Below are 19,866 nucleotides of genomic sequence, written 5' to 3' on the forward strand. Positions count from 1 at the left end.
CTACCTGTGGCACCGGCATGCTCAGTACTGACGGTACAGTCTTCATTGTCTGATGAATCTGATCACCTGTTGGCTCCCTCACATGTTGCTCAGCCCATGTTGCCAAGATCCCAGGGTTTTGATTCAGAGTCGTCATCTTCCCACTGCACATGACTTGAGGAACTCAAGGGACTACCAATGGACAAGTATAATAGAATTGTAGGACTGGAACCTTGAGAGGTCATCTAGTCCAGTCCCCTCCACTTTTGGCAGGACTAAGTATTATCTAAACCATCCCTGACAGGTGTTTGTCTAACCTGATCTTAAAAATCTCCAGTGCTGGAGATTCCACAACCTCCCTATGCAATTTATTCCAGTGTTTAACTACTCTGACAGTTATGAAGTTTTTCGTGATGTCCAACCTAACCCGTCTTTGCTGCAATTTAAGCACATTTTTGTTCTATCCTCAGAGGTTAAGCAGAACTAATTTTCTCCCTCCTTCTTGGAACAACCTTTTATGAACTTAAAAATTTACCATGTCCACTGTCTTCTCTTCTGCAGGCTAAACAAACCCAGTTTTTTCAATCTTCCCTTAAGGGTCATGTTTTCTAGACTTTTTAAATCATTTTTGTTGCTCTTCATTGGACTTTCTCCTATTGTCCACATCTTTCCAGAAATATGGTGCTCAGAACTGGACACAATACTCCAATTTGAGGCTTAATCAGTGTGGTATTACTTGTGTCTTGCTTACAACACTCCTGCTAATACACCACAGAATGAGGTTTGGGGTGTTTTTTTTTTTGGCAACAGTGTTACACTGTTGACTCATATTTAGCTTGTGATCCACTGTGACCTCCAGATCCCTTTCTGCAGTACTCTTTCCTAGACAGTCATTTCCCATTTTGTATGTGTGCAACTGATTTGTTCCTTCCTAAGTAGAGTATTTTGCATTTGTCCATATTGAATTTCATCCTATTTACTTCAGACCATGTCTCCAATTTGTCCAGATCATTTTGAGTTTCAATCCTATCCTCCAAAACACTTGCAACCCCTCCCAGCTTTGTGTTGTCCGCCAATTTTATAAGTGTACTCTTTATGCCATTATCTAAATCATTGATAAAAATATTGAACAGAACCGGACCCAGAACTGATCCCTGTGGGATCCACTCAATATGCCCTTCCAGCTTGACTGAAAACCGCTCATGATAACTCTCTAGGAATAATTTTCCAACCAGTTATGCCCCTCCCACCTTATAGTATCTCCATCTAGGTTGTATTTCCCCAGTTTGTTTGAGAAGGTCATGTGAGACAGTATCAAAAGCCTTACTGAAGTCAAGATATACCACATCTACTGCTCTCCCCATCCCATTCACAAGGCTTGTTACCCTGTCAAAGAAAGCTAATAGATAGGTTTGACGCAATTTGTTCTTGACAAGTCCCTGCTGCCTGTTGCTTATCACATTGTTATCTTTTAAGTGTTTGCTCCTAGGGTAGGTGTGCCCCTTGTGGTGGGGTGGAGGTCCCTGGCCTGGCCCATAATGGCCACCAATGTCCTACCTATATCAGTGGCCTTGGACTCAGTGGAATGCTCCTCATTCAGAGATCCTGCTCTTTGTCCAGCTCAAAGCCAAAGTCACCACCAGGTCAATGGTGGCTTTTTATCAGCTGCAGACTTAGGCATTGGTAGTGTTCCTCCCTGTGGATACATCTTCCCAGGAGCAAGAGCTGGTTTTTGGCTCAGCAGGACTCTTGTCCTCCTCACTGGACAATGCTGTGTTGCCTGGCTCATCCTTCCCTTCTGTCCTGAAGGACTTGAAGGTGTACCAGGATCTCTTAAATAGCATAGCTGCATTCCTGGGCATCCAGGCAGAGTTCCTCCAAGAAAACCCAAGCAAACTGATGGATGTTTTACAGCCTGCCGTCCCTGGGAGAGTGGCCTCCTGATCAGTGATGCACTCCTCAAGCCAGCGACAGTCCTGTGGAGTATACCGTCCTTGGTGCTAGTGGTGAAATGCACAAAAAAAACACTACTTTGTTCCTATGCGGGAATTTGGGAGGTTCTATTTCCACCCAGCCCTGAATTCCCTGGTTTATAACAGCGATAAATGACAAGGTAGGTTCATGTGTCCTCCCCCCAGAACAGATTGCAAGTAGCTGGATCTGCTGGGCAGGAAGATCTATACCTCCATCGTCTGTACAGATGAGAATCACTAATCAACAAGCTTTGCTGGCCAAGTAGCAGTTCCTCAATTGTCAGCCATTGCTGAATCTGGGGACAAGTTGCCCAAGGCCTCATGAGAGCAGTTCTGGGCATTTGTTGCGGAAGGCTGCTTGATGGCCAGAACATCCCTGCGATCTGCCATTGACATTGCAGACATCTCAGCCAGGGTCATGGCCTCAGCGGTAACTATGAGGAGGACTACTTGGTTGCACACCTGATGGCTCTGGATATCCAGCAAGCCATTGAGAACTTGCACTTTGACAGGTGAGTCTTGTTCATGGACAAGAGAGATGACACTTGGCACTGCTTCAGGGATCCCTGGGCTACCTTGAGGTCCTTGGGAGTGTACACATCTCATTCTACTAAACATTCTCTGGGTGTCTTACCCTTAAATTATGGGGACCTCTTTCTTCTTATGGAGAAGTTGAAATCAAATGTTGCTGACAAGGGGTAGTGAGGCACTGGCATCAGTCTCAGTCTAATCTGTATATGTTGCAAGAGATATGCTTTTGAGAGCTAAGGGAATTGAAACCTGCCTTGTACTGAAGAGTAAGAGTCCAGCCAAGTGATAGTTGTAATCCTGTTTCTCTTAAGGTTCAGGGATAGATATGCTGGTCCCATCTTTTTCCAGATGCTTCTGCAAGTCTCCAAGCTATCCTTTGCATTGAAAAACACAAACATCCTTGAAAGCAGCTGAAAACCAGGAGAGCTAGCACTATCTGACCACATAGCTTTTCATGACTACCAGCATGTAGTTTGTGGCTTAGTATGAGAACCTAAATAATATAGTCTGTTACACACCATACAAAGCATATTTAATGATTCAGAGCTGTATTCCAGGTTCTTTCGGTAAATGCACTGGATGCAAGAAACCAGTTGAAGTCTACTACAAAGTTTGCCCTTCCATGGATGAACTTTTGATTGAACATCTTTATTCACCCCCTGACAAAAAATGTGGAAAGTAGTAGTGTCTTTCAAAAATGGGACAAGTACATCAACTAGTAAGAAGCTTGTGACTTGCAGCATGGGAAGTACCTTGCCTTCATCTGTTCCTTTTACTTAATCTGGTGATACAGACTAAAAACTAGTGGCTTCCCTAGTAGCATCATAACCCCTGTCTGTCTCTCTCTTTCTTAATTTCTCTGTTTATAGCTTTTTCAAAGACTCCTGGGAAGCAGTTACTTCCAGCCACGTATTTTAAAATCATAAAAGTATTACAGATTTCTTAAAGATCCTGTCTGTGCCTTTCACCCATGTTTCATTATGTCATATCTGGAATTGCCACTTCCTACCTCCCTGATTTTTGTTTTTTTGCTGCTCCCTCGGTTTTGTCTGTTCTGATTTTTCATTTGTCTTTTATCCTTCTGGTTTTTATGGATATGCTTTACATTTTTCACTCTTGTTTATTACTTCATTTGGAGCCCAGGTGATCACTCCATTCTCTCCCCCTTGTCTCCCTCCCGCCCTCCCCAATGCCATAGCCTTCTGGTAGAGTGCTTCCAGCAGTCACATGCAGCAAGAACCAATGCAAACTTCTGGAGTGGCCTTGCCCTAGAAACTGGTTGAAGACTAATGACACTCTTAAATTATAACTGGTAGGCTTTTAGGTTCTTACAAGATCTCTGTAAGATGTCCTACAGTCAAATTGTAGGAAATGCAAAGTTAACAAACCTGGAGACTATCAACATCATAAACTTTTAAAAAGATGTAATTCTGATGTACATGTTTGTACACAGTGTATTGCTTTTTAAAATGTGGTATTTCAAGATGTGCACACTTTGCTATTGATACAAAAACTTGCATCTCTGTCCCTCTTTTCTGAATAGTTCATCAATATCCAAGAACTGTAAACAAATAATCTTTCCTGCAAAAGGTCATTTGCTTTTAAAATTACTTTGTGTTTTGTACTTGCAGTTTTAAATTGGCAGTCTACATTGAAGGTGCTGTCCCCAGAAGATGGAAAAGCAGACATAGTGAGAGCTGCTCAGAACTTTTGCCAGTTGGTAGCACAGCAGCAAAGAAAATGTACAGACCTGGATGTGAATGTTTTAGACAACTTACTAAGTAGTAAGTATTATATTGTGCCTGGGGCAGAGGGCGAGGAATACTATGTGCTAATAAGTCAATTTGTAATAGGCATATTTGGATCAGAGTGGCACTGGATTTACATCTGGATTTGATATTCTGCTCAGTATTGATGACCATTTTAGAACCTTTGCTCACATTATGATATTTAGTTTAAATCATAACATTTTTCATGTTTCTGTCACAGAACTGAGCAAGTGATTGGATTTTTTTTTTATTTCAGCGGCTGAACTGAAAAATCTGAGGGGAAAAATCGTTCATTTTAAACTGAATGGAATTTTCATTTTTCCTCAACTAAACAAATAATTAGACAACCTTTCATATGTTGACTGAAATGACATTTTGATAAAACGTAGACACTGCAAAAAACTTTAGTATTTTTCAGCCAAAACTATTTGCTGAATTTGAAAATCATTTGAGGACACCCCCCCCAAATGTTTGGCAAAATTTCTATTAGAAAAATTTCATTCCGTTTGCCCCATTTGAAGATGCTGCTGCTAAACTTTTTTGCAGACTACTCTGAAAATATTATATTCCACTGGCTTCCTCTCACCTTCAACGTCGGTCTCTTCTATGCCTTCAAAGCTCAATTTAACTCCTCCCCTCCAAGTCTTCCTCTTATCTGTGTCCTGTATAGCCTTTCCAACACCAGTCTTCATATCTTAGTGTATTTTATGGGGTGTTCAAACAACCTTCCTTCTGAAGGAAGGAGAGAAGTGCAACTGAGTCAGCTGAACATATTAAAGGCTTTCTTCACATTTGAGTCAACTTAAATTATCTATACTCCAGGTTAATTTCTCTCAAATTAATTTGTCTCAAGTGAGAGCAGCCATACTACAGAATAACACGCAGCAGCACAGTATGATTGTATGAGCAGCTGATGAGCTAGGCTACAGCTCATGTTAACACATACCCCTACCCAGCTCAAAGTAAAAGCACCACAGCATTTGAGTTAAGGGGTATTTTGTGGAATCGAATTCTAACTTGAGTCTCTTCTGCAGTGGAGACAAACTCTAATATTTGCAGTTGCTGCCACTTACCATGCTTGTTACTGATGGTATCTGTAACAGAGGAAGGGAGGTAGTGATTTAAACGTGCTTTTAGGGGGGAAATTTAATCTCTTCTCAAATCTGAATTCAAATTTAGTGGAGTAGAAAGTCTTTAATTGGACAAACTAGACACAGATATCTAGTACAGGGACAATATTTTAGCTCTATTTGTACAGAGCCTAGCATAATGAGATCATAATTAGGGCTCCGAGGTGCTACGATAGTACAGATAACAAATATCAGCTATCCCTGCCTGTGATGGTATGCAGAACCCCTGGGGTACTGCCTGGTAGCTGGGATACCGCTAAGCCCTGTGTCTGACCTGCTTGGACTCCCTCTCTCACTGTGATGCTATGAAAAGTCACAAATGTCTGACAGGTACTGCACTTACACAGCTCTGCACAAGCAGGGACCACACCCATCTTAGTTCAGTGAATGATTTCCAGCCACCCATGAACCAACACTAGAGGTGCTCCATGCTGGCTCCTCAGCCCAGGGCCACAGGACTATACTGTCTACTCTGGTCAAAAAGCCTGACCAGTGGAGATTATTATCCACTCCACCCTTCCCTCAGAGTAGAAGGAACGTGCATCAGCTTTTGTTACTGAGCGGTTAGTTTAAACACTTCACTCAAAAACACACTGCTTATGATATAAAACATTAAACAAGTTTAATGACCAAAAAATAGATTTTAAGTGATAAGTGGCACGTGTAAAAAGATTAAAAGTAGTTACCAAATGAAATAAACATAAGATCGTAGTCTGAATTCTACACACTAACAAGCTTTTGAATTAGCAATGTCTCATCCTTGTTAGCTGGTACAAGTAGTTTCTTAAGTGCAGGCTGGGCAACCTTCCTTGCCTTTATGTATCCTTTAATCTACTGGTAGAACAAGATATGCCAATTTCAATTTACTGAAAAATCTCTACAGAGTTACTTAGCTTATGTAATTAAGAATAGTATTCACTATAAACCTGAGCTTGAATTAAAAATCACAAGGACTGTCAATCCTAGTACTTCAGGATATAAGCTAATAACCAGTTGGAGTCAAAAGGAACTGTTCTTCCTGTGTTAGGGAATTGCACCATGAAAGAAACATTGAGCTTTTTTGTTCTTGGAAGCTTTTGGCAAAGGCAGTTACTCAAAGCAAGGTACTGGATTAGATGTGTTGATGTTATCCTGTATGATTGTTTTATTTAATTGTGGTAAACTTTTGGTGAACAACCACAGACTGTTACAATATAACTAACTTAAAACAAGGTTCTGTGATTCTTGATTCTAATGGACAAATTACTTTATTCACATCTTCTGAAACATCAAACTATTCTATATTTGAGTGCTACAATACTGTACAAAAAGCACAGCTATCTAGTAGAAAACTACATGGCATCGTTAGCAAATGTGCATAGATTTAAAAGCACTTAATACAGCTCATAGAAGAGTGTGTGCGGGAGGGGGGTTGAGTATATTTAGGAGGGGAGTATGTAGTTTTTTAAATCTTAGTTTAAAAACTGCAGAATCTAAACTTAACCACTTGCATCATTTTGTAAGATCTTTATGTAAAAGTAATAGAATAGTTAAGATTGTACATGTTTTCAAGAAAATCCAATTACAAAAGAAATCATACAGCATTTCCTTTAGAACCCTTGTTTTATTTTCTCATTAAATAAACTATTCTATCCTAATTTTATAATGAATCTAATTACAATAACAGTATAAAACAAAACCATAACTATGGAACTCTCATTACAATTAAGACATGCTCGGGGGGGGAGGGGGGGAGGGGGAGAAGGAATAGTGAGGCGGAACATGGAAAAAGAAGAGGATCCCTTTTTAAAATTTCTTTATGTATAGAAAACCAATTTCTGCATAGACGCATTTAGGAGGTCAGCTTCTGTAGATAAATGTACCATTGTCCCCATCTATTTTTTCTGTTATACTTGGATACATGAAATTCTGTATTACATACTCTACTTTTCTACACATGAACATCCAAGAATATGGATTGAGCCCATAATTATGGCTTTCTTGTAGTAAAAAAAGAAATTGAAAACTTCCGTTCAAATACCTTAATTTTTTCCAAAATCCATTCCTATTTCTAAATGGACAACACAGGATCCAATCATAACTAATTACATAACTTTTTTTGTTGCAAGACACTAACCCAGAATATTGGACCCATCCTACACTTCTACAGCATATGTATACCGGTAGGTTTAGCTGTTCTACACTTTCAACATACATTTGTTCCTATATTGAGGGGAATAGAATACATACTATTTTAAATAGTGGTTCTTTATGATTCTTATTGTAATTCCATTGCTTATGTGTAAAAACCTGGATCGAGTCCCTTATTCTGTATCACAAAATTGATCCTTAAAAAATATTCAGGTCTACAGCTATCTACTATATATTTTGTCCTAAGGTGGGAAACTTCAAATCTAAGACTATTCCAGAGAAGCAAATCCTACATACATTTGTAAAAGTTGGTAAAATAGTCTTACGGGTAGATACTGGTAGTATGTGCAATTATTTGCTCAAAGTGCACAAGATAAGATTCCCATGTGAGCTCACCTCTTTTCATGTAAAAAAGTATTTATATAGCCCTTTCTGGAAAAAAAAATTTGGGGGGGGAATTCTCACCCATGAAGAAAGGAGTTAATCCTGGTTGATCAGTCTCTCTCAACAAGCTCCCATATTAAGAGGATTTTGCTCTTCTTAATAATCTTAGCAGGAAGTTTATCACTTTTATGAGGAGCTGAAGCAATTCTATAAGAGACAGTAGCTGTCATTATACATTTTTGCATCTTCCAGATTCCTGACCCTGCTTATTAGACTTCCATTGAAGTGGTTTTGGGTTGAGTTGTTTCGGAAATGTACATCAAAAGCAGGGAAGGCAAAGCCTGTGCTCTAGCTAACTGATTGTAAGACATCTTTGATATGAAATTTGAGTGAGACCCTCTGAAATATCCTAATTTATCATCAGAATATTCTGGGAAGACCGATGGAATAAAATACCACAATAATCCTGGAAGCACATCAGTTTAACATCTCCTCCTTGGAAATCTTAAAGTTAAATGATTGCTTTAGACCACAGTAGATTGCTCCATGAAAGTTTCAGCCATTAAGCAATAAAAATTTTCCGTTGTCAAGACAGACTCCGAAGTATTGTCAAGGACTACTGAAAGCCTGCTGTTTTTAGTAATTTAATTCCTTTTATGCCTCCATGCCTGTGCTTATTTTCTGCCAGATGTGCTATTTCTCAAATCATTAATATGGATCTTATCAGTATAATGATATTTTAACTTTCCCCATTATAGTAACACCTTCTAGGTTCTGATCCTTTCAGCCATGGTTGGCTGGCTAAAAGGCATGGGCAATACCAAGTAACGACTGTGTAGTAATATGGATTCAGTCTTCTTACTAACTGTATACCTGCTTTAGAATGCTTGTACCAAATCATATCAATACACCAAAAGTCTGCTCTATACATAAAATACCTAAGAGAACCTAAAAAGCAAAAAAATGAGAAGTTTAAAGCTATCAGAAGTAGACCCTCTACTCCCCCAGCTACAGAGACAATCACCATGCACTGCAACCTTAATTCTGCCTCAGTAGGCATGCTAGCCTTTCAGCATCCCATTCCCCAAATTCTACCCACTTCCACAACAAACAGGATTTTTCCAGCTTCCCAATCCTACTATGTCTTCTGTATACTGCTATGAAACTACATGCTCAGGTTTGGGGAAAGGGGTGCTGGTGTTCTGGCATCCAGTGGGGTAGAGTTAAGGTTGTATTGCATTCTGTGGTGTATAGTGGTTATGTTAGTAAAGTGGGTGTGTGTATCTCTCAGGGTAGGGGAGTCGAGGATATGCACTGCCGGATACCCTTAAGTTTTCATTTCCTTAATTGTTAGGTTTTTGTGAGTATCCCTCGTAGAGCAACCTTAACTGACAGACAATGCAGTGTTCATGATATAACTTTCTTTTTTAGATAAACTCTTCAGCACTCCAATGACTCCGTTCATGCATCTTTGACAAAAAGTGTGGCTGAGATAGCTGGACTCTTTGAAGATGGGGTTTGGCATGAAAGGAGTCCTTGCAGACCCTGGTGTTAGGTTCAGCTGATTGATGAGTTATGCACCTGAATCAGCTAATGAGTAAAGCTGGTCAATTTTTCAAAAAGCACTCCCATGGGAGAAAAAAGCATTTTTTTCCAAAACCAATTGTTAACAAAACAACTCAGTTTTTTTGGACACCCCCCTCCCCCGAAGGGGTCTCTCTTTTTAGTTTGGTCAAAATATTTCAGTCAGCTCTAATCCTTACTAATATACTGCTCTTTTGACAAATCACCAACTACTACTTCATAGAAGATTCTGTGCATTTTAATTATTTTAAAACAAACATCTTTGCCTAACTGCCATATACATATAGTCATGTGAAAGACCTCAATTGTTTGTTCTTTTTAATTATGCAATGTGTTAAATTCATAGTCCACCAGACTCTTGCTATGTACACATTTTTTAACTTTCTACAGCTTTCAATTTTTAAGCAAGAGCAACCTAAATCCAAACTTTGCCTCATGATTTTTTTTGTCAACTTTTAGCTGACTAGAAGTTGGAAACTAAACTTTGTTTAAACTAAGAAAATTCAAACTTTACTCTTGAATTGTGCTGAAAATTTGGTGTAGATGCAGTTGCTGTAACGGACAAAAGCCATGGTAGACTTTTTGGGCCAAACAAAATAACCCTTAACTAGGCATAATACTACTTCCATAACTCTAATTTAACGTAGTTGTTGTCTATGAATTAAGTTTGTGTACATATCTGAAATTCAGCATTATGTTGAGTATTCTGAATGTTAAGAGATTAGGTTAAGAAAGCCAAACACGTTAAGGTATCAAAAGGTATAGTTAAGGCATCTAAATAACTCACCTGCAATGACACCCAGATGCAGTGGGGAAAAAGCTAAAACTAATGAAAAATCAGTTGAATCTGTGACCACAAGCCCAAATGTTGCAACCAGAATTGTTTGGTTGCTGCATGGCACTATTTCTTCTCATTCTTGGCCTCTATTGCTGTGTCCTTTAATGGCTTGCATGTCCTTCCTAGTCAACTTCCTAGAGTACCTGTAGAAGCTGAGTATGTAGGGAGTACTCTTGTCTTCATCCTCAGCCTTTTTTAATGTTCCACATCAATGGGCTCAGGTGTGGAAGATGGGTGCTGGCATCTAAAATTGCCTGTGCTAGCCTAAATCTGTCCAACTAGCCAGGCAACCACACTCTCTCTGCAGCCTGTGGAATGCAGTAACTTATTCCTGGGGCAATTCTGTACCACTGCGCATATGCAGAATTCATGTCCTGTGTAGATTTCTTTGCTTCCCTGCAGAAAAGACTTTCTGATGGGGAAGCTGCAAGAGCAGTCTCATGCCCCTCTGCAGCCTTGCAGGCGTGTCCTTTTGGGCACCCAGAGCAGGCCCCATAGAGCTAAATCATGGCAGGGGGATGGGGACACGCCTGTTGAGTCAGACCCAACCTCCCCTCCCGCTGAGCCTCAGCACGTACCCTGCACACCCAAACACTCCACCCCACTGAGCCTCACCTGACCCCCACAGCCAGAGCCCATCCACACTTAGACCCTTCACCCAGCCCTCCCCAGCCCCATCTGCTCAGCTTGTGGCTCCTATCCTGCCAGGTTCAGCTGCTAGTCCTGGCTGGTCTGGGGGTGAGGGAGGAGCATGTGTTCCCTGCACAGAGCAGCCTGGGTGACTTCCCACAAACCTGCTCCACTTCCTGCTTCCATTGCTTCTCAGCCAGGGGGTCAGAGGTCACTATAGGGGGAGCTGCTCCCCCATCTGCCCAACCACTGTGCATCTGGACTTCCCAGACCCAGGCCCCCCACATCTGAATCCTCACCCCAGTGAGCCCTACTCCCCAGCACCCAGACCCCCCACACCGCCCCTTGTTGAGCCCCAGCCACCCTCACCACCCATGCAGAATCCCATTGCCTCTGCACCTTGACCCCCCGCCCCCCCCATGAGCCCCTGTGCATCCAGATCCCCCTCTTCACTTGGATATCCCATTTAGCCACCCACACCCAGATTGCCCCCACATAGAACCCTCTTGCCCCACACCTGGATCCCCCCCCCTCACTAAGCTCCCCCACACAAGATCCTGTCAGGTGGACCATGCCTGCCTACATCTAGTGGGCTGAGCCCAGGGCTGCTAACCCTGGTGAGTTGAGGGAATTCTGTGCATGATATTTTAAGTGTTTCAAATTTTGTCAATAAATAAATGTGGAGGCTCCAGCATGGGAGAGGGAAGCACAGGCCACTGGCTGCACGGAGTTGGGAGATCAACCTTCAGCCCCCAGGACATAGATTCGGTGGTGAAGTTGCTCCTGACCCTGACACGTTGCAAGGGCTGGACTTGCCCCAGAGGTCTGTGTCCTGGAGGGGGAAGGCAAGGGCTGCCTCAGGCTAGCCTCCCCATCTTGGGAAGACTTTCTTGTGTATCGCACCATATAGTCCCAATGTCTCTCAATCTGAGATGTCCCCTTCTCTTCCTTCAGAGAGTAAGAGCATGTCTACATTACAATCTTAAATTGACTTAAAGTAGGTCCACACTACCATCCTCTCAGTCGTGTGCGTCCTCACCAGGAGCGTGTCCATTGACTGAGAGGGGCAGTGTGGGGGGCTGCAAGCCAGGGCTTTCAGCTCCTGCCCAGCTACCTCCCAGACTTCCTGTCTTCCTGCCCCCAGCTAGGATCTGGGGGAAAGATGCTCGGGGCTTCTCGCCTCTGGGGGGAAATCCATGCCTGGAGTCCAGTTTGCTGCTGTGCTCCCAGGGGGAAAGCCGGGCTCTAAGCTAGAAACCTCCATGCAGCTGGGCTCCCAGCAGGGAGTGGGGAGCCTGGGTGGCAGCAGCACCTTTCTTGTCAATTTCCTGGCTCCAGCTGAGCTGTGAAATTGACAAGACAGCCAATGTAAGTGATGCAGTGTCTACACTGACACTTTATTGTCCTAACTACACTGACATGAGTCCTAGGCTTCTTGTGGAGGTGGAGTTATGTCAATGTAATAGGACACTTACATTGGCAGGAGCAAGGCTGTAGAATGTATACTGTGTGTAGATCGAACTAAGACCGCTTATATCTACCGAACTGTGTAGTGTAGATCAGGGCTAACTTCCAGATGCTAGGACACAGTACCTAAGGTTCTGTGTCACAACCCTAAAAACCTGAATAATCCCAACCAACTCTTAGAAGAATGGATTAGTCAATGTATACTCCAGTGATAATTCTGCCCTTAGCAGAAGGTTTTGAAATGATTTTTAGTATGACTTCTTGTTGTGCCTTTGTTTCAGACTTCCCCATCAATGTCAGATGCAGAGCTCCAGCTCTGCAAGGAGGACTGAGCTACTTGGTCAGTCTGTTTCCTCCTTTAACATAATACTAGAGCATCATACTATGAAATTCAAGACTGTTGGACTTTCCATATAGATGGTTCTTACGTGTCTAATTTGAAAGTGGAATATCTGATTCTTGCTGTACATGGAATTACTCCCAAAAGTAAGGAAATTTGATTCCAAGCTTACATTTAATATAAAATACCCCCCAAATATAGGTATTTTCTTACTATGGGTTCGTTCAGTTAATTAAGGTACTGACATAGCTACAGTATGTTCTGCATTTAGTTGAGGAGAACCACACCACTCAGTCAACCATACTGTAGTATGTGGGAGTTGTTCAAGATGGATGTAGGCAGAGCATTACAGTTTAGCTTGACGTGCATAGCGTGGGTAGGAGTTTAAACATCACCACACAACCCTGCTAAGCCTTTTCTAATAGTCCTGCATTTTTTAAACTACCAAATTGACAACTTTATGAGACCATTTAAAATGGAATTAGTCTAGTTTACAAATTCAAGCCACAGAGCTGGAATGCAGTGTGGCTAGATAGAGCATTGGACTGGGACTCGGGAGGCCTGGATTCTATTCTTGGCTCTGTCAGTGGCTTTCAGGATGAACTCAGGCAAGTCACTTATTCATTCTGTGCCTCCATTTACCCATCCATAAAATGGGACTAAAGTATCGTTTTACGAGATGTTATGGGGTCAGAGGCATCCTTTGTAGATGCATTGGGCTATTTCCATGTCCAGGAGCACTCTGGCTGAAGGGAAAAATATGTCTGACGTTAGTACTCCTACTGACACGATCTACGTTGTATTATTATTATTACTTGTGTAAAGTCATTAAGAACAATGGGGATGTAGTAATTCCAAGATATTCAGCAGCTCATCCCTGTTTTTGTGTTAAAGCAAACTTTCTTCCCCATCTCTTTACTGCTTTTCCTTGAATATTCCCTTATGCAAACTATGTATGGCTTCCCTCACTAGTTTCTAAGATAATTGCCTAAGGCAGCGTTTCTCAATTAAATTTTCCTGCGGAACCCTTTAGGCTCCGTGGGGAAATTACACTCATACTCGATACCCTCTGCCGAAAAATCCGGGACATCTTCCCTTTTTCGGCGGCGCAGTGAACAGCTGCTCTCGGCGGCGCAATGTCACTTTCTCGCAGAACCCCAATTGAGAAACACTGGCCTAAGGGATCATTAGGTAGTAACAATCTGTCAGAACCTGTATGTTAAGAACAGGCTGCCTTTTTAAAAAAAGTTTTTTCTCAGCTGTGTCCCAGTGACTGGTGCTTTTTTGTGTAGAGTTCTGTGATGTATGTTATGTGACATCATGTCAGCTAATTTGATTTTCACAATAGTGTTCTAACATGTCTTCACTATAATTTTTTTTTACCAAATCCCCAAACTATAGCTGGTGTAAGGCACAGCAGGTCACTCTGACCAATGATGGACTCATAACCTCTTACTCTAGTTAACCTTTTAGAAAAAAGGAGCAGGACTGATATCTTTTCTCTAACACTTTTTACTTTTCATTGTCTCTTATGTGATTTTCTTTTTAAATGAACAAATGCATATTGGATGTGAAATAAGTCTCTTAAAATTCTAATGCATCTAAGTCTTTAATCCATAAATGTAATTGATTTCTATTTATTTATTTTATAGGTAATAAAGGTTTCCCTGACCCTGATTTAATTTTGAAGTTTGGTCCTGTGGACAGCACATTAGGATTCCTTCCCTGGCACATTAGACTGACAGAGATCATGTGAGTTGGTTATAAATCATTATGTGAACCAGATTGGAATATATGCATTCTTTAATGTAACAGTTTTTTAAAAGCGTTAATTTTAAAGCAATGCAGGGAAAAAAAGATTAAATCCCTCCAGCAAACAAAAAGCAAGTCCTAAGCTCTGCTTGGAGATAGCAAAAACTGATGCTGGTTTGTGCATAGAACAGATACTTTCACTCTCTCATATCAGAGAGAGAGGGATTGATTGGTTCCCCACTTTTGGGCTTTGCTTGTCTCATACAAGAAACATTTACTCAATTAGCTGTAAAGGCTTTTGGCCCTTGAAGCACAGGTAGGAATTATGTGCGCAGATTTGTTTTCAATGTCTTAGTTAATTGATTGTTCCATGGCGGGTCCTTTTTTGACCATGGTGAGCAAAAGAAACTCCTTCTCAGAAGTGCTGTCATGGCCAATTTAGTTAGGAAGATTCTGAATTTTGTTAGTTGGGTTTGATAGGTTCTTCAGAAAAGATTCAGCAGCAGCTTGAAGTCCATTGGCTTCAGAGTTGAATAATTATCAAACAGTCAGCTTCGTGTGACCATGTGTTTTGCATCAGCTTGTATCACATTGTCTTTGATTTGTATATGTTTGATGGCCTTTTTCTCTCAACGGGAGCAGGTATCTTAAATTCTAAGTGAAAGTATGTAAGACTGTTGCCCTCTGTCTACACACGGAGAGTGTTAAAATTCAGATTTAACTGAAGAGATGTTATGGGGTCAGAGGCATCCTTTGTGGATAATTTGGGGTATCTCCATGTCCAGAAGCACTCTCCTGGAAAATGATAAAATTTATCATTTTATAAATAAATAAATCATTAATAAATCCAATCTGTAATTGAGTGCTATAATAGAAAAAGGACTCAATCATACTCTCCCCCAGAATGTTTAAACTTTCTTCAGTGGTATGAAAATATTTGTCATATTGCTGTCCCTAAGGCATGGCACTGGCAGCAGCAAGCTTCATTAGTGTTCTGGCTTGTGAATTACCTCTGTGCTACTGCTTCCCAGTGTTTGTGGAAAGCAGCAGCTCTTTGTGCTATTTGTAGGCTACATCAAAATCCAGTAGAAGAACCCTTAAATAAAGGGCATGACAATGGAATGGCAATGGTACTACATAAATTGTTTAAAAGTACACACACATACTTACCATATTTACACTGAAATAGCTAACTTGGCTGTAATTAACATCTCTTTTTATTTTGGTTCAAGTCTGTCTGTCACAGTGCTCTGGAAGTGTCCACAGACAGATTTGTGCCAAAATAAAAAATGTATTAATTACAATCAGTTAGCTATTTCAGTGCAGTTTGTGTGTAGATAAGCCCTTCCTTGTGACGGTTGTGTAAGAGGCGTCACATAACTGTTGTTATGGTAATAATTAACCAGAAGTTATGGTTTTCTTGCCCAGGCAAACGCCTTTTAATGATTCGTTCCTAATTTGTTTCCTCAGTTCTTTGCCTTCACACCTGAACATCAGCTATGAAGATTTTTTTTCTGCCCTCCATCATTATGCAGCCTGTGAGCAGCGCTGGGGAAAGTGACTTCTTACTGAGCACTCTGTCAGGCTTTCCATGGAAGGAACCCAATATCTCTGTTTACAAGCACCCTGTGATCTGTACAAGTCCAGTTCATAGTCATTTTCTTAATTTATCAACAAACTCAATAAAGTGTCTTACCTTTCTAGAGAGTCTGTGCGTGTGAGTGTATGAGAATCCTTCTGTGGGAAGAGGGAAATGCACAGGTTTGTTAATTTGTGCAAATGACATCGTATAAATGTTGTACTCAGAGCTGCTCAAATGCTTCATGCTCCCTCCTCTGTCTTTGTCTTTCCAGTGACTAAAACATTATTATGTAAGAGTAATGTTGCTCGTTTCAAAGCGGAAACATTCATAGTATCATTGTGTGAAAACTACAGGGCAATGTAAGATGTTGCCACATGCATTGAAGGTACTTTTCAGTGGAAAAGTGGACTTGTCTGCCATCATATGCTCATCCATTCCTCTTCTTCACTGTGGTCCTCATAGATGAACACTTATGAGCTATTGGCTGGGTTATCCTCAAATACGTTAGGGTGTGGGTGTGTATTGTGTATATGAGTAACTGTTCTGTTGACCATGAAAATGGAATGAAAAAATTCCAATTTATCAGCTGTCAAGACAAAGCATTTAATAAGATAAAAAGCACAGGTAATCAGTTTCTGGAATCTGAAGAGGCCACAGGTGCTTTCATTACCTTATTCTGGGGTAAATTCACTAATCAGCCGTCATTATGAAATATCCAGAGTGGGTTTGTTTTTGCTTTTTTTTTTTTTTTTTTTTTTGGGGGGGGAGAGCAGATAAGGATGTTTAAAAGCTAATGCATTCCAAAAGTGCACCTATAGCCCTAGCTAGATATATTCCCTTTTTCCCCAGGATCCAGCAAAGCCAAATTCCTGTTGAATTCAATGACATTTGATTGAGCACCTATATAGGTGATGAGATGGCCTAAATTGAGGTTTTCAAAACATAATTAACATTATAATGACTTTTTATATTACATTGATTGGTACTTTTTAAAAATTAAAATGTTAACGGAATTAAGTCTCTAGCTGGAAAATATCAGTCAGACTCAGTTTGAGTTAGATTTAGACTGTGGGTTGCTGCTTCTATTTTTCAATCTCTATTTAATGACCAATACAAATTGCCGCTATGCTTTCCTTATTACTGTTCAGCCATAAGGCAACGTTTAATTAAGTATGTACATTTCAGGGAAGTCTCTGTCAGACATAAATATATAAGTATATATTCTGAACGAGACGTGTTCAAGTCTGAGTTTAGGAAGTCTGCAAATAACAGTGAAGAGAGAGAAAGGATTAAGTGAACATGCAGTGCTCTTATATATTTTTTTTCAACTTGGAGATCATGAATGATGAAACAGTGTAACCAGAAGTGGAGCATTAGGTTAATTTCTGCATAAAGAATTCTTGACAGTTACAGGAAAAAAAACCTCCATGACAGAATGTCCTCATTTAATTATAATTTTAAATATAGAAAGTGTACTTGAAATAAAAGCTCTTAAATTGAAATTGTCATCTAATAGTCTAAATGCTTTTAAGCATGAAAGAATAAGCAGTACCTAAAAAGAGAGCCGTATTGTTTATTGCTGAATGTTAGTCTTTTTTTTTTTTTTAAAACTCTATAATGAATTTTGTCCTTGAGTTTATAGAATCGTTAGCCAATTCTCAAACAAGTGTTTTAGATCTCTGTCCCTGTTGAGAGATTTAATTATCTTTTGCTTTCTCTTTAAGAAGGTGGGAAGCCTGGTAAAGCACTACATTGGAGATCTTTATTTCAGTTTAAAAAGGGAACTGTCAGTTTTTAAATGAATGTTTTTGTAAAATAGCACATTTAATGTTATGTCATGAATAGATTTAAAAATGTTACAGTACAGGTTGCAGAAGATATTACTTGTTACCAGATTACAGGTCCCAAAAACCCCTATAACAATGTGAACTGGCTCGTTTCATGTTCTGTGTGAGAGAAAGGGACCTTGATCAAGGTGCTCACTGCTCTGAGCTGATCCTTTCAAGGACATCAAGATATATTCCATATGAGCTGGAATGCCAGTGTAGTGTATTTAATCTCATTTGTGGGGTTGGCTTTCGATGTTCATCCTGTTTCTACTATGATAAAAACAAGATGGACAATTTAATGTACAATGCCTTCTTGGAGTCCTTGTAACTCCCCACTAAACATTGTAAATTTTAGCTTTTTTGGGGGGTGGGGTGGAATCCGTGACTTGTTCTTGCAGAGAGATCTTGGGTATGGTGAATTAAATTTTTCATGAGCCAAAGACAACCTTTATGTAAGCATAAAAAAGGTTGCCAAGCAGTTCTGGTACTGGTAGTAACCAGAAATAAAACAGGAAAAAAAAGTTTAATCCTGTATTTCTTTGATCTTTTCACCAATCTGCAGACTGCCAAAAAAGTCTTGCATCACCTGAGCTGCTTTTGGTCCTTAACAAATTCCTGCATCTCTTTACTAAAGCTAGTATTTCCTATTTCGGAGCCAGACTTTAAGATTTAATGAGCTGTGCCAAATACACTGTGCATATCCACAACTTGATCTTTGAATGTATGTCATTGCAGTTAGCTCCCCCTCCCCAGCTTGTCCTGCGTGAAGGTATATTGCATAGCTGTAACATTCTGTGTGGCTGTAGTCTCTGGCTACATGTAAATAATGTGTAAAACAAGTTTTTTACGATTAAGTAATCAATTTATTGAACTTTATTATTGAAAGTGAAAGCTGAATCTGTAAAACAAGAAACCAATAAAAATATAATCTTTCTACAGGCTGTGGTGTTATATAAACACTTTATCTAGATTTTTTTGAATGCCCAAACAGGCCTTACCTCTTGGGTGAACCTCCAAAATGTTTTTTTCTGGATTGCCTCCCATTTTTTCTGTGAACAATTTGTGTCCATTGTGTTCACATTACCATGCACAGCATCTGCAGTGGAGAGTTGGTGAGATTTTTTGGGGGCAGGGTAGTGGAGGAGAATCTCAAATGTAACTATGTCCTTTTATATAAAGGGATCTAAACTTTCTGCAGTAGAAGGGGGACCCAGATGCTTGTTGCTTACATTTTTTAATTCTGTAAACAGGCTAGGGGAATCTAGACTCTCAGCTGCAAGGGGTTTGTATGATCTAGTGAATCTTGGCATTATAGTAATACTTTCTTTCATAATGATGATACCCAGTTTAGAGGGAGGGACAAAAAGGTTTAAGTGACTTGTGGTCAAGACTCATAGAGCTGGACTTAGAATGCATTAACCCTTGCTCTACCCTGTATTTAGTTTACTACACCAGTGTGCCTGTGAATTACTTTTCTGTAGCTCAGTGATCACAGTAGCTGTTCAGCTGTGGAGTAGCTTCAGCTGCCAGTTGTCAACTGGAATGAAGTTTGTGATTAATTTAGTGGAGTTTAAAAGGCACAACTTCATACTACAGGTTGTTCTGAGGTCTCTTCCCAAAATCAGGAATCACTGAATAATGGGCCCCAGAGGAAAGCTCTGATCAGTCATCTGTAGAGGCAGAACTCTGAATAACTCTGGTGATCTCTTGTAGATTTTTCCCATATTTCAAACTTTAATAATTAGTCTCCAGAATGTAGAGCTAAGCCATCTTTTCATGGGAAAGGTCTATAAACTGTCTTAAATTTTAAGATAAGATTCACACTTAAAAATCCTCAAAATCATTGGTGCACAGTTGGATCAGTTTTTATCAGCAGTGACAAAGTTCTTGAAGTATCGTAAGATCTCTGCTGAGTTTATCATAACGGGCACTGGTAATAACCACTGTG

The 19,866-nt window shown here is 40.3% G+C and overlaps 1 protein-coding gene across 3 annotated transcripts in view; it reads left to right on the top strand.

Annotated features, from left to right (window-relative positions):
• NUS1 (NUS1 dehydrodolichyl diphosphate synthase subunit) overlaps positions 1–16,210 on the top strand; it is a 28,910-nt gene extending 12,700 nt beyond the window's left edge. Inside the window, exons 3-5 of one of the 3 annotated variants that reach the window (XR_010919429.1) lie at positions 4,115–4,267; positions 12,697–12,901; positions 14,408–14,506. Coding sequence is in view for 2 of the 3 variants with exons in the window: in XM_067546645.1 (XP_067402746.1) it covers positions 4,115–4,267; positions 14,408–14,507; positions 15,978–16,068 (344 nt within the window). In the remaining variant the exon portion in view is untranslated. Of the gene's footprint in view, positions 1–4,114; positions 4,268–4,508; positions 4,968–12,696; positions 12,902–14,407; positions 14,508–15,977 lie in introns of those variants that run through there. The other 2 variants (XM_067546645.1, XM_067546647.1) reach the window with 2 other exon arrangements.
• Positions 16,211–19,866: the final 3,656 nt, after the last annotated feature.

Source organism: Emydura macquarii, unplaced genomic scaffold (genome assembly GCF_026122565.2).
Source record: "Emydura macquarii macquarii isolate MOO-44397 ecotype Brisbane River unplaced genomic scaffold, CSIRO-AGI_Emac_v2 contig_1146, whole genome shotgun sequence".
Lineage (NCBI taxonomy): Eukaryota > Metazoa > Chordata > Testudines > Chelidae > Emydura > Emydura macquarii.